This window comes from Octopus bimaculoides, chromosome 29 (genome assembly GCF_046866305.1).
Source record: "Octopus bimaculoides isolate indiv1 chromosome 29, ASM4686630v1, whole genome shotgun sequence".
NCBI classification, from domain to species: domain Eukaryota; kingdom Metazoa; phylum Mollusca; class Cephalopoda; order Octopoda; family Octopodidae; genus Octopus; species Octopus bimaculoides.
The window spans coordinates 5,837,123-5,851,724 of NC_142956.1; the positions used below are offsets into that span (position 1 = coordinate 5,837,123).

Genomic DNA, 14,602 nt, shown 5'->3' on the forward strand with positions numbered 1-14,602 from the left:
CTATACAGAAACATACAGGAGAAAAAACACCATAATATTGTTATGTCTGTGGAAAATTATTCTCTCAAAATGGTCCCTTAACTATTCATTCCGAAGAGAAAGCATATTATTGAGGCATGATACTGATATTGTGGTATATCATTTAAAAAAGACAATTAACTGAATATGTATCTAATTAAACAGAAGAGTTACTGTATAAATGTCAAAAATCATCTGATGAAAGAGATGACTTAAATAATAATAACGTTATCCACACAGCAAAGAAGATATTGCTGCGTGTTATAGCAACCGCTTAACATTTATGTGATATAATCATATCTATATCCACTGTTACTTCGAAGCTATATAATTTATTGAATATATTTGATACTAAATGCTAGAATGCTTCGGCCGTGCATGCACGTGCAAGTGGTCGTGTTAATGCTTATGGAGGTTAGAGGTTAAGAGGAAGAAATACTAAGACCTCTCTGAATGTAACGCAGCTGTTTGTGAAATGTTCATTATCAGATTAATTACGACAATAACAGGTGAAAGATCTAATGAGAGTAATTAGATAAATAATTATATATCTAATCAGCTAATCGTCAGATAAAATTGCATATTTTTAGTGGAGTAATTAGTAACTGACGAAATCACTGAATCTGTCTGTTTGTATGTCTGTCTGTGTCTGTCTGCCTGTGTTATTTATTTACTACCCACAAGGGGCTACACACAGAGGGGACAAACAAAGACAGACAAACGGATTAAGTCGATTCTATCGACCCCAGTGCGTAACTGGTACTTATTTAATCGACCTCGAAAGGATGAAAGGCAAAGTCGACCTCGGCGGAATTTGAACTCAGAACGTAGCGGCAGACAAAATACCGCTAAGCATTTCGCCCGGCGTGCTAACGTTTCTGCCAGCTCGCCGCCTGTCTGTCTGCCTGTGTATCCCTCTCTCCCCAGGCGTTATTTGAACTTAGAGTAGAATATAATGATGTTTCAAATAAAAAACAAAACAGATTGTAGTAAGAAACCACATTTATTTCTTCATCAATAACAGTTAAAGATTATATCGAAAATTAAAAGTGAAATTGGCAGTTAGAAAATATCTTTAGAATTACAAATCAAACCATATGATGTTAGATCTTGTGTGTTACAGAAAAATGAGAAGGTTTAAATTACATCGTGGTTTATAAAGTGTCTAAGTTTCGTAGTGTTGTATTGATAGATAAAAATGAAGTTCACTTGTACGCAAGTATGTTTAATGTAATATAAGAAGAAAAGATTCTCAAAGAGATTAGTTTTTCATATTTTTAATTATGTCTTCGTCTCTACTGTTCCAACGTCTGTTTCATTACCAGAACTTGAACCTGGAAACACAATGAGAAAACGTCTATAAAATAAAGTAAAAAAATCACTAGGCCTTATATTTTATATATAACCCCAGTTGTCATCTACTGTTTCCCCATACAATGAAGATATGAATTGCAGAAGGATCCTACACAATTTATACTCAAAAACACAATTTATATTGAAAACACTCGTTACAGAAACTAGTAGTGAGAATTTAATTATCAGGAATATTTTGTAGAAATATTTGCAATATTGGTTCAGTAATATCTTCCAGAACAAATGGGCAACTTGTCAGGGCAAATATGAGAGACGTCTTAGTTCTATTCTGTATGTTTTACGTAGATCTATCTATTGCAGTGTGAACATTTTACATTCTTCTATTTATGGCCGTTTTTGAATTTCATATACAATTATCTATAGTAATATAACGTCGGTTACAACAACGAGGGTTCCACCTGATACGATCAACGGAACAGCTTGCTCGTGAAATTAATGTGCAAGTGGCTGAGCCCTCCACAGACACGTGTAAACGTAACGCAGTTCTCAAGGAGATTCAGCATTGATACACAATGTGACAAAGCTGGCCCCTTTGAAATACTTCACTCACTCAGTCTCTCTCTCTCTCTCTCTCTCTCTCTCTCTCTCTCTCTCTCTCTCTCTCTCTCTCTTTCTTTCTATATATATATACAGGCTGCGATGGGTGAATTGTTGGCGTTTTATATTTTTCTAATTTAGCGTATGGTTGTCTTTGATTTTGTCGACTACGCAGTATTGTAGGTTTAGTTAGATATCATGACACCATTTACTCTGCAAGAGACTTTGGAAACGGCATGCTATACTGCTTGGCATTCGCGCCGGAAGCTCCATTAGGAACATTGCCAAGAGTTGACATCCAGTCAACATCATGGTGTTTGGAGTGATCACCAGTGATAGTGACGTTATGCCTCTATACATCTTCTCATACGGCCTTAGACTCAACACGGAGGCCTACAACAAGTACCCTGAGGAGGTAGTGCTACCTTGGGTCAAAAGAGTGGCTGGAGGACGCCCATGTCTGGCATCAAGACTCTGCACCTTGCCACACAAGCAGAACCCAGTCATGGCTGTCAGGCAATTTATGCGACCACATGACTCCTACCGTCTAACGTCACAGACAGCAGCCCACTTGATTATGTGTGGGGCGCAGTTGAGTGACGGAACAACAAAACTCCCTGTCACACCAAAGATGAACTGAAGGCAGGGATTATAGCAGCATTCACCAACTTGAAAAGGAGACCATCCAGAAGACTTACAGGCGATTTCGATGTCATCTGGGGCGCCGTCGTTGAAGCCAATCGCCATTTTATGGAATAAATTTACACTTTAGTCTTTCAAAATATTTGTATGTAATTCTGGTGATTATCTGTTAAAATGAGGTTTCAGTGTTATTTTCATTTTTGCCTAATTTAGAAGATAGATTAAACATCTCACCCTGTATGCACACACATACATACATACATACATACATAAATATATATGTATATATAAACACACATATATATATATATATATATATATATATATATATATATATATATATATAAACTTCTCTCTCTCTCTCTCTCTCTCTATATATATATATATATATACGCATACATACAGATGGTTACGATGTTGACAATGATTTATGTTGGTGCTTGTGATTAGCCCCACTATGACATGTTGGTCTTGGTTATGGTAGTAATAGTAGTAGTAATAGTAGTAATAAGAAAGATCAAATTGCACTTACTTTTATTGGTTTTTATAATTTGCATTGGTGATCCCTTTCTTTTGTTTATTTACACACGAGCAAATGACCTCTCTGGCATCTTTCTTGCATATACAGTAGAATATGAAGATAAACATTCCGAGAAGGATATTGAAGATAATGAAGAGTATGTGAAACACTTCAGCTTGTTCTTCAACAGCGATGAATGCTAGGACCCAAGATAACACCAACAAGAAAGTCAAACTAAAGAGGCCAAACACACGCATTTTCTTTGTTTCGTGTTCAAACAATTTTTTACTTTCCATTGAGCGAAGTCGCCAGATAACAAGGCCAGATAACAAGAGAAATCATGGTAAAGTTGAAGATGAGAATGACCACCAACGGAGCCAGGAAAGCGGCATAGAAAGGTGTCTTGGATAACCAACAGCTAAAAAGAATAGAAAATGAATTAACAAAGGAAATTTAACAAATGTCCAGTTAATCAAATGAGATGATTTTGATCTCAAGCAAAACGAGAAGACATGTTCAATCTTGCCGTGTTTCACATTAACTAAGGTATTCTTATCGAAAACTTCGGTATCCAGACAATTTAAAACGCGCGCCCGCGCACATCCACACCCGCACACACACACACACACACACACACGCACACATATTGTCACATGGTGCCTAACTGAACCTGCTTTATATAAATGTATATATATGTATAATTTTTGATCCCATTTTTTACTTCTTATACACACACAGACACACATACATGCATACATAATATATATATATATATATATATATATATATATATATATGAAAGAAGAAAGAGGAAGAAAAAATGCAGGTAGATATCAATAAAGCACTCAGTTATAAACGAATTTAGTTCATTATATCAAACAATCAGACACAGATAATTGCATCGATACTTTCTATATCTGAATATTTTGATACAACAGAGACAAGTCTCGATTTTGCATGTTGAATTCTAAAATCAAATATGATTTCTCTATCCATATACATATATATATATATATATATATATATATATATATATATATATATATATATATGTATTATGTATATGTGTGTGTGTGTGTGTGTGCTTTATTAATATACCTGCATAGACATCACAAAAACTGTTTCTCTGAATTTCACGTTCCTGTTCTTGGGACAGTTTTGGTGTAGAAGGGAACAAGTGGTCATATGTATAAATAAACAAAATATGCAATTACTTTGAAAGATACACATTTGAAAATGGATTTGTTTCATTGGTCCTTTTAACTAACGGTCTCTTCAATAGCCGGTTTTATGAAATTACAATTACGGTTTAAAATCACATTATAAAAATGTAAGGAAAACTTAAATCAAAAATACCTTTAGTAGAAGGAAAAAATACCTGTATATCCAAGGTAATTAATTAATGGTGAAAAATAATAAATTTAAATGAACCAAAAGATGTGTACGTTTAAACGAAAAACATACATAATTAACGACTGCAAATTTACGCAGTTCGATATCGTCGATATTTACCCGTCCGTCTCCAGCTCTTTAATTCTTAAAGGATTAGACTTGGCCAAGCAGTATGTCAGCATCGATAACTCGGATTTAGATATTACCCTGCATGCAAGAAAATCCCTCCCTTTTTTCGACGATTCCACCCGGGTTAAAAAGGGTGAAGATTTTCTGTTCGATGTACCGATGGGGACAGCTCTATATTTGAAACACATCAAATTTATAAAATTTATACAACACCGTCAAGTGTAATTTTAGTGTATATTTTCCTCAGCAAGAATGAAAGCCATTGTTTTAGCTTGATGGCACTTAGCCATTATTCTACAACATTCAAACTATTGATAAGCCTAGCAAAATATAAATGGTGAAGATCAGGGACAATTAGGAGAGTAAAACACAGACATACTTACACGTCTGCAATTTTGATGTAATTGTTTGTGTGGTTAATTGCCAGAGTAATTGCGACAATGACAGCTGGAAGACCTGACGACGACATTTACAAAGACGAATAAATATATGGATATTAGTCATTAAAATCAGAAATATGTGAGATTTGAAATCGATTTACTTGACCATGTTTTCTCAAGAAAATGTGTTTAGTTCAAAAGAAATAAATATTTATTTTGATTTATAGCTTCTGTTGTTTCTTCTAGTATATACGACTAGTATATATCTTCGATTCTATCAACGATATGTTTCAGAAGGCAACAAATATTAAATATTACTGGAAGTCTTGGACCACGATATGAAAACTACATTTAACTGGCAGTTCTTCGCTTTCAGCGACAAATGTTCCAGTAGATCCGATCAACGGAAAATACTGTTAATGAAAACAATGTGCAAGCGGATGAGCACTCCACAGACACACGTACTTTTAATGTAGTTCATAGGGATATTCAGCATGACATTCAATGTGAGAAGGTTGGTCCTTTCAACTACAGGTACTACTCACTTTTTTCAGCTGAGTAGACTGGGGCGGTGAAATAAAGTATCTTACTTAAGGATACAACGCATCACCGGGAATCGAACTCACGACCTTACGACCGCGATCCGAATGATCTAATCACTTCTCGAAACGCCTTTAACGACTATTAAATTCCTAATTAGATGAGAAAGACACAAAAGTTCGGAATCGTTAATCTCTCCAGAAATTATTGCGTCAGGGGAAAAGGGAAAATAATTTACTCTTAGGTTTCGTCTAGAGATGAGATTAGACTGAAAATATTTGCATGAAATTGAAAGTAAATTTATGTTTCCTCTAATGGTTAACCCTGTGAATCTATTTTTTATAGTCTATGTTTATCGTCTATATATAACTATTAAATTTCTCACACCTTTTGTATCAACATGCTTCCAACTAATTTCAAATACTTACCCCAAGCCATAATTGAGCACTTCATCATAGAAGATGCCATACGCAGGAAGATATGAAGGGCTTCAACAGCCGTCCACATGAAAGATGCCAGAAGGAGGTAGTGTAGCAGAGCAGCCACCGTCTACAATAATAACAGCAACAATAACAATTATGATTTTTGATATGGCCTCAGATATATATATATATATATATATATATATATATATATATATATATATATATATATATATATATATATATATATATATATATATGTATATATATATATATTGGGTTGGCAACTAAGTTCCCGCGGTTTTTTTTAATTTTGGAATTTTTGCGTTTTTAAATTACGGAATCTATTTTTTCGAGAATTCTATTTTTGAAGAAAAACGAGCATTTTCGACACCTCCTTTTTGCTTTTAATCAAGGTTCTTAGGTCACAAAAGCTGCTCATGACATTTGTGCTGTGTATGGAGAGGGTGCCATAGCTGAGCTGAAAGAAGCGCTCGTGATTGGTATGCCAATTTCAAAAATGGGAAGTTTGACCTCAAATACGCACCTCGTTCTAGCCGTCAAGTTGAGTTCGATGAAGAGCAATTAAACCAACTTTTGCCCGAAAATTCTCGTCAAATGACAAGGGAAAAAGAAAATGGAATGCTCCCACACTGCTATAGAGAAGCATTTTCACTCGATAGGAAAGGTTCAGAAGTATGCAGCATGGGTGAAAACAACAAAAATCAATGAGCCACAATCTCCGCTGGATTGCTTGCTCGTCACCGCTCAACTCATGGACACAAGCAACGATTTCTTTACTGAATCGTTACTGGCGATGAAAAATGGTGCCTGTACATGAATATGAAGCAGAGTAAGGAATGGTTTAGCCCCGGTATGTAAGTATGCATATATATACACATATCTATACATACATATATATGTTCAAACATATGCATATATATATATATATATATATATATATATATATATATATATATACCTAGACAGACACAAACACACAAGCACACACACATATATATATATATATATTTATATATATACATATATGTATATATGTATGTATACAGGCCGACCATAGCCTTGTGAGTGGATTTTGTACACGGAATGTGAAAGAGGACTGTCGTATATATGTGTATGTTTGTGTGCGCCTGTGTCTGTATGTTTGTAACTGTGTTGGTAAACCCATCATCGCTTGCCAGCCGATGTTGCTCTGTTTACGTCCCTAACTTACAGGTACTCCTAAGACACCGATAGAAGAAGTACTAGGCTTACATAGAATAAATCCTTGTGTCGATTTGTTCGACTGAAGACGGTGCTCCAGCTTGGTCGCAATGACATGACTGAAACATTCAAGGCTATAACAAACTATTCCATTTTAATCTCGAGCAACGTCGGACATCTCTGCTAATAATAATAATAATAATAATAATAATAATAATAATAATAATAATAATAATAATAATAATAATAATAAGAATAGCACCGGGCTGAATAACAACATGGATGTGCTACACCGGGCTCCCTATACAAAAACATATCTAATCCAATAACATCGATGGAATTAGCCAAAAGAACCGGTGGAAGATTTGAAGGAAGCGGTCTTTTAACGAAGATAATTTTTTTAAGAATATTTTTTATTCTTAAAAAATGAAATTTCACTGCAATACAAAGCACAGGACCTCCTATGCACGATGTCTCAATGAAACACGTGCGATCACACACGCAAAACCAACACCGGAAAGTTTACAAACTATATAAAAAAAAAAGAAATGGAACAAAATAGTAAGTACATATATTGAATAATTACGCATACACTTGAACGTGTACACAATGATATATACGTTTTGATACCCATAGAACTACACATGCATCTTAATGTTTACAGAACTACGTAAAAATCACAGGACACACTTACGGATACGAAAACACATATCACAAACGAAGCAAAACCAAAACTTTTTTTCTTTCTTCTTTGTTTATTTTCATTTTGTGAACAAATACAGACAGTGAACCATTCATAAGTTTAAAACGCCACACACACACAAAAATACACTATGCCTGGAGATAAATCTATCAACAAAAAAAATACAGATGAATACCGATCTGCTAGCCTTAAAAAACTACGCTACGAGCAATGTTTACATGCTGAGAACTCGGTGACGGTGTTGTCTCAAAAAACTGACCCTAAACAGACAAATCCGTCCCCGAATGTCAACGCCAAAGCTCGTCATGCCTCAATGATAACAAGGCAGATCACAAACCAGAGTGGTTATCGACCGAATCACAAAGGGCCACTCACTCGAAATAGATCTGCTAGCCTTAAGAAGCTACGTCACGAAAGCTCGGAGACGGTGTTGTCTCAAAAAACTTACCCTAAACAGACAGATCCGTCCCCTAGCGTCAACGTCGAAGCTTGTTATGCCTCACTGTTAATAAAACAAAATATAAACCGCAATGGTCATAGACCGGATTATAAAGGACCACTTACTCGGATAATGAACCAGATCCGAGACGAGAAATCTGCTACTGGTTCAAATCTTCCCGACACACAGGAGCTGGAAGTACCCCACAACCGGAATATTCCAACAGATGGCCATCCATGCTCGTCATCAAATAACCAAAAGAAAAAGAATGAAAAATGGTCTAGGGAAGATAATAAAGAAGTTCTTAGAGCCTTCTACCGTGCCATATATTTCCCTACAGATAAATCTAATACTGTACAAACCTACCTAAACTGGAGACAGAAACACCTTGCAGTAAGACCCTACATAGACAGTAATAAACTTGCCAACGTCAGAAGAAACATTATAAAAAAAAAATTACTAACTGAAGTAGAGATTGACCAAATTAAGCAAGCAGTAAATGATAAAAAGAATGAAACTGCAGCTAAAGAAGATACTACAGAGGAAATAATTATAAACCAGCCCAAGGCTGATGAAAATACAGTAATAATTGAAAGAGTTAAGGTAACTGATAGGCAAAATAAAATACTCTCTGAACCAACCATAAACACTAAGGCAGGTGAAAATCAAATAGATGAAGGAAGTCATACAGAAATCGACGCAACAGAACTACATGATCTAAAAAATCAAATCATGATTGAATGGCTGAAAATTAAAGAAACTAGTATGAATGAACGCGACACTCTCCCCAAAATTCGCAATTCTAACCAAAACCTGAAAATAATTGGTAAAATCCGCCTTGCACTTAAGGATATAATTTCAGCTAATGATGTTGATATTACAGATCTCAACCACCTGTACTATGCATCCGCAAGAATCTCAACGATTCTATGTGGTGAAAAGATTAGAAAAAGACAACACTCCCACAAAAAGCCTTCTTGGCAAGAACGCATTCAACACCAAATTAAGCTGCTTAGATCTGACATAGAATGTTTGAAAAACCTTAAATTTGACAAGAGTATCAAACCTACAAAGACCCAAAAACTAAAGAAAAAATATAACATGAAAACCATAGTTGACATTGATGCCACCATAGAAACCATCAAGCAAAAGGTATGTGCTAAAGCTGCCCGCATAGCAAGGTATGAAAAGCGTGTTAAATTCTTCCGAGATAATAACATGTTCAAAAATAACCCCAAAAATTTCTACAGGAAGATAGGGAAAACACCAGTAACAATAAAGTCTGTCCCATCAAAAGAAGAAGTGCAAGAATTTTGGAATAAAATCTGGGCAGAAGATAAAACACACAATGAAAAGGCCCCTTGGATTGATAGAATAGCTACAGACCTAGACTCCTTAGAGGAGCAAAAGTGGGAGGGGGTCAGGGTAGAAGATATAAGATCTGCTCTCAGAAGGTCAAGCAAATGGAAGTCTCCAGGAAAGGATAAAATTCCTAACTTCTGGTTGAATGCCTTCCCAGAAAGCCATGAACTGCTAACAAAACTTTACAACGATGTTTTGCAAAATCCTAGTTTGATGCCCTCTTGGCTAATTAATGGTTTAACATTCCTGCTTCCAAAAAATGAGGAAACAAACGAACCAAAAAATTATCGCCCCATAACCTGCTTAACAACAATGTATAAGACGCTAACATCTGTCCTAACCGAGTACACCTATAGTTTTTTAATAGAAAGTAGCATATTCCCTAATGAGCAAAAGGGATGTAAACGTGGATCTTATGGTTGTAAAGATCAGCTACTCATCAATAAGATGATCTTAGAAGATTGTCACAAGCGACACAAAAACTTGTCAATAGCCTGGATAGACTATAAAAAGGCCTTTGATAGCCTACCACATAGCTGGATTAGGAAATGTCTGGACATGTATAAAATAGCTCCTACTCTGCGAAACTTTTTATCTGTAAGTATGAGATCATGGAGAACCACACTGATGTTGAACAATGACAATGAATCTCTAAATGCTGGAGATGTAAGAATTTCATGTGGCATTTTCCAGGGTGACTCACTATCACCACTCCTCTTCTGTCTAGCCCTAATACCGCTCTCAAAATTGCTCAATGATGCACAGTATGGTTATAAAATATTTGATAAAAATATAAATCATCTCATTTACATGGATGATTTAAAGCTCTTTGCAAAAAATGACCAACAACTCAAAGGCCTACTAGCGATTGTTAAACAATTCAGTGATGACATCAGGATGCAATTTGGCCTTGATAAATGTGCAAAAGCTATCTTTATCAAAGGAAAAATGACAAATACATCTAATGTGAACCTTGACCAGCAAAATGTCATAAAAGAGTTAGAACCAGCGGAGAGCTACAAATACCTAGGGGTAATTGAAGGGGACAATATCAAGCACTCAGTGATGAGGGAAAGGATCAGAAGAGAATGTTATCGCAGGGTGAGAGCAATACTGAAGACAGAGCTGAACGCGAGAAACAGGATCGAAGCGATCAATGCTCTAGCCATACCAGTCGTGACTTACAGTTTCAACATCGTTAACTGGTCAATTACTGAAATATGTAATGTTGACAGAAAAATACGAAAACTGTTGACAATGCATAGAATGCACCACCCTAAGGCAGATATAGAACGTCTTTATCTGCCAAGAAAAGAGGGAGGTCGAGGACTACTACAGCTGGCATTATCAATGAAGGTAGCCACAATTGGCCTAGACACCTATATGAAAAACTCTGAGGACTGGATGCTAAAACTTGTCTTAAAATATGAAAGCAAGAAAGCATCTTACTCAGTAACAAAACAGGCAAAGGAATATCTAAGTGAATTCCAATTGCAACAAATTCAAGAATTAGACGAACTAGAAACACCTACAGAAAAAGCTAAGCGCTTGAAAACCCGTGCTAAAATTGCTGCCTTAGCTATTATGACTGAAAAATGGCATGGAAAACCTCTCAATGGCAAATACCCAAAGAGAGCGAATAATGCAGATATTGACAAAGCCCTTACCCACCAATGGTTAATGGCCTCTGGATTGAAATCAGAAACAGAGGGGTTTATCATAGCAGCCCAAGATCAATGCCTACCTACAAAGAACTACCAGGCCAACATATTAAAGAACGGCAGCTCCCCATTATGTCGTATATGCCAACAACAAAATGAGACCATCGATCATGTTGTCTCCATGTGCAGTCTGCTTGCGCCTACAGAGTATCTCAACAGGCATGATAGAGCTGCACAATATATTCACTGGGTAATATGCAAAAACCTGGACTTGCCCCATGATAAAAACTGGTGGGAACACAAACCACCCCCAGTACTTGAAAATGATCACATTGCACTCCTCTGGAACTTCACCATTCAAACTGACAGAAAGATAGACGCAAATAGGCCAGACATCATACTGAAAGACTTCAGACAAAAATCATGCCTCCTCATTGATATGACTGTCCCAATTGATATAAACGTATCTGTCAAGACCTACCAAAAACTGAGCAAATATAAAGATCTTGAAATAGAAATTAGCAAAATGTGGAATCTGAAGACGAAAACAATACCTATTGTCATAGGTGCCCTGGGAATGACAGCGAAACGGGCTGATTACTACCTAGCTCAGATACCAGGAAACCCCAAAATGGCTGAAGTCCAAAAGATAGTGCTCATGGGAACTGCCCATATCCTACGTAAAATACTGTCTATGTGATCTCAAATTTTAAAGCAAACATAATTTTCTTATGGTTTCTTAAACATTCACTTCAACAAAACTGTACAAATCCAAATATATGGTACCCTAGGCATAACACCTACATGAACTTCTAACTTGTTGTCTCTTGAGGTCTCTGGGTGAGACTTGGATCCAACTTGTACAAATGCAAAACAAAAGTCAAACATAAAATAATAATAATAATAATAATAATAATAATAATAATGGTGATAATAATAATAATAATATTATAATGAAAAGAAACATAACAAGTAACTGTAGAATATGTGGAGATCGACAAGAAACAATAAATCATATTATCTCTGGCTGCCCAGTCCTGGCTAAGAAGGAATATATTCACAGACACGACAGAGCTGGGACCTATATACACTGGAAGCTATGCCAACACTATGGAATAACAACAGAAAAAATATGGTATAAACACACGCCAGAAAAGGTCACAGAAAACGAGAAAGCAACCATACTCTGGGATATGCCAATACACACAGATAGAGAAATTAAGGCAAATAGACCAAATATGGTTGCCAAAGACACCAGGACTTACAAATAAATATAACATACAGAAAATTGCACTACTGGGCACTGCACACATCCTACGCAAAACACTTTCAATACAGTAACCATAAGAGCTCTATTAGATAGAAAAGGATCAAACAGGTGCAATAAAATTCAGACAATGTTAAACAGAAAGCTAACAAAGATAAATGAAGTGGACTGGATGTTTAATATAAAGGTGACAGGAATTATAGAAAATCTTATACAAAATACAGTTTGACGAATTAAAAATTGATTTTTCATTATTTGGTATTTCTGACTATAAAATTTGTCGTCATCATCTGAAAATAAAGCATTGATGAAATGAAAGAATGCAAGGACGAATAACGCCAAAATTAAAAGAAGTATTTAACCTTTCGTGGACCGGTGGAGTCCATTGCGACCTCAGTAAATTTTAAAAGTTATGTAACATTTGCATATTTTTTATTTACATGATTTTTATATCTCATGACTTTTATTGTTGATAGTTTATGTATGCACGTATACATTTTGAATTAAAAATTGGCAGTCATATGGATGTTATAGCATACAATATGGCCATTGGAGTCTAACTGGTCACCATTGGCCTTCTCTGACATTATTTCTCTGTTCTTTTTTCAGATATTCTGATGAACTCTAAGACATTTGCTTTCGTATTTGTACGTCTATGAATCCATATACTTTTTCTTTTATTATTTTAGCTCTGTTTTATATTTAGTGCTATATGTATAGTTTATAAAACTATGCACCCACACATATATACAAGATTAAACAAATATTACTTTATGGATAGTGTGGAAATGCGCAAAAATGAAAGGGAAGCCAAATGGCTTTTTGTGTAATTCCATCCCTTCCAGCCCACAAAGGGTTAATGACGTTCGAAGCATTTGAATAGTGCTGCAGCCTGAGCTGTTACTGGATAAAATCTATTTAAGATCGTCCGTAGTGTTCCATATAAATATTTGTATTGGCTAAAAATATGTACAGTAAAAATTTGTACTGGCTAAAACTCACCTACCTTACAAGCAGTTATTTCTGAGGCATAAGGCTGCATCCCAACAAGAAAGATAATATTAGTGATAGCCAAAGAAATGCACAGGTTTATTAAAATCTTTGAAGCCATTAATTTCCTTAGATTTCTGAAATAATAGGAAAAGAAATAAAATATAATTATTTCAATGAAGTCTAGCTGAAGAAATAATTTCGGTACATAAATGATAACGACAACTATGTGAATAGGTGATGATTATTTGAATAGAAATAATGTTTTATATATATATATATATATATATATATATATATATATATATATATATATATATATATATATATATATATATATATACATATATAAATGTGTATGTGTGTGTGTGTGTGTATATATATATATATATATATATATAACGTGAGCGAGTTAGGGGTTGGGGGTTCAACCCACTAAGGGATAGTATATATCCAGTATACTGCTGGGAGGGTACCCAATTATTGCTACACTAGTGCTATACTAGGTGCAATCAATGGGAGCGGGTAAAAGTGGAGGTTTTACCCAAAATTTGTGTAACAATTAGAAAATGGAGGATAATATGCTGAACCCAACTACTTGCAGACGGTGTATCACGTTGAATTCATTAATTTAAATCATAGCAAAAGTGACAAAAAAAAAAGAAAAAGAGAGAAAGAACCAAAGAACAGGTGTCTATGGCAGACTATGTTATTTTGCCAACCTGGTTTACATATAGAAGTACAAAGTACATAAGGAATTAGAGGATGAACAGAAGTTTAATCTTACAGCTGTTTCGGCCTAGTTTTAGCAAGCCGCATTCTATCCGAATATTCCTTTCCGGAGTGATTATCGGATGACATTTTGAAATGGGGTTACATGCCCGAACCGCTAGGCCTCTTCAGAGATTCACAAAGGGTTTCATATAAATGTAGAGCAAGAGGTAAAAACAGAGGTGTGGTAGAGACCAGAAGAAAAACAACAGCAAAAATAAGATAGAAATA

At 35.4% G+C, this 14,602-nt stretch overlaps 1 protein-coding gene across 2 annotated transcripts in view; it reads right to left on the reverse strand.

Moving 5' to 3' along the window:
• Window positions 1-1,002: 1,002 nt before the first annotated feature.
• LOC106869292 (uncharacterized) overlaps window positions 1,003-14,602 on the reverse strand; it is a 247,362-nt gene continuing 233,762 nt past the window's right edge. Inside the window, exons 67-72 of one of the 2 annotated variants that reach the window (XM_089345317.1) lie at window positions 13,617-13,737; window positions 5,961-6,081; window positions 4,996-5,068; window positions 3,414-3,509; window positions 3,161-3,379; window positions 1,003-1,375 (exon numbers count right to left, since the gene is read on the reverse strand). In XM_089345317.1, coding sequence (XP_089201443.1) covers window positions 1,300-1,375; window positions 3,161-3,379; window positions 3,414-3,509; window positions 4,996-5,068; window positions 5,961-6,081; window positions 13,617-13,737 — 706 coding nt within the window. In that variant the 3' untranslated portion in view covers window positions 1,003-1,299. Of the gene's footprint in view, window positions 1,376-3,160; window positions 3,380-3,413; window positions 3,510-4,989; window positions 5,069-5,960; window positions 6,082-13,612; window positions 13,738-14,602 lie in introns of those variants that run through there. The other variant, XR_016238965.1, reaches the window with a different exon arrangement.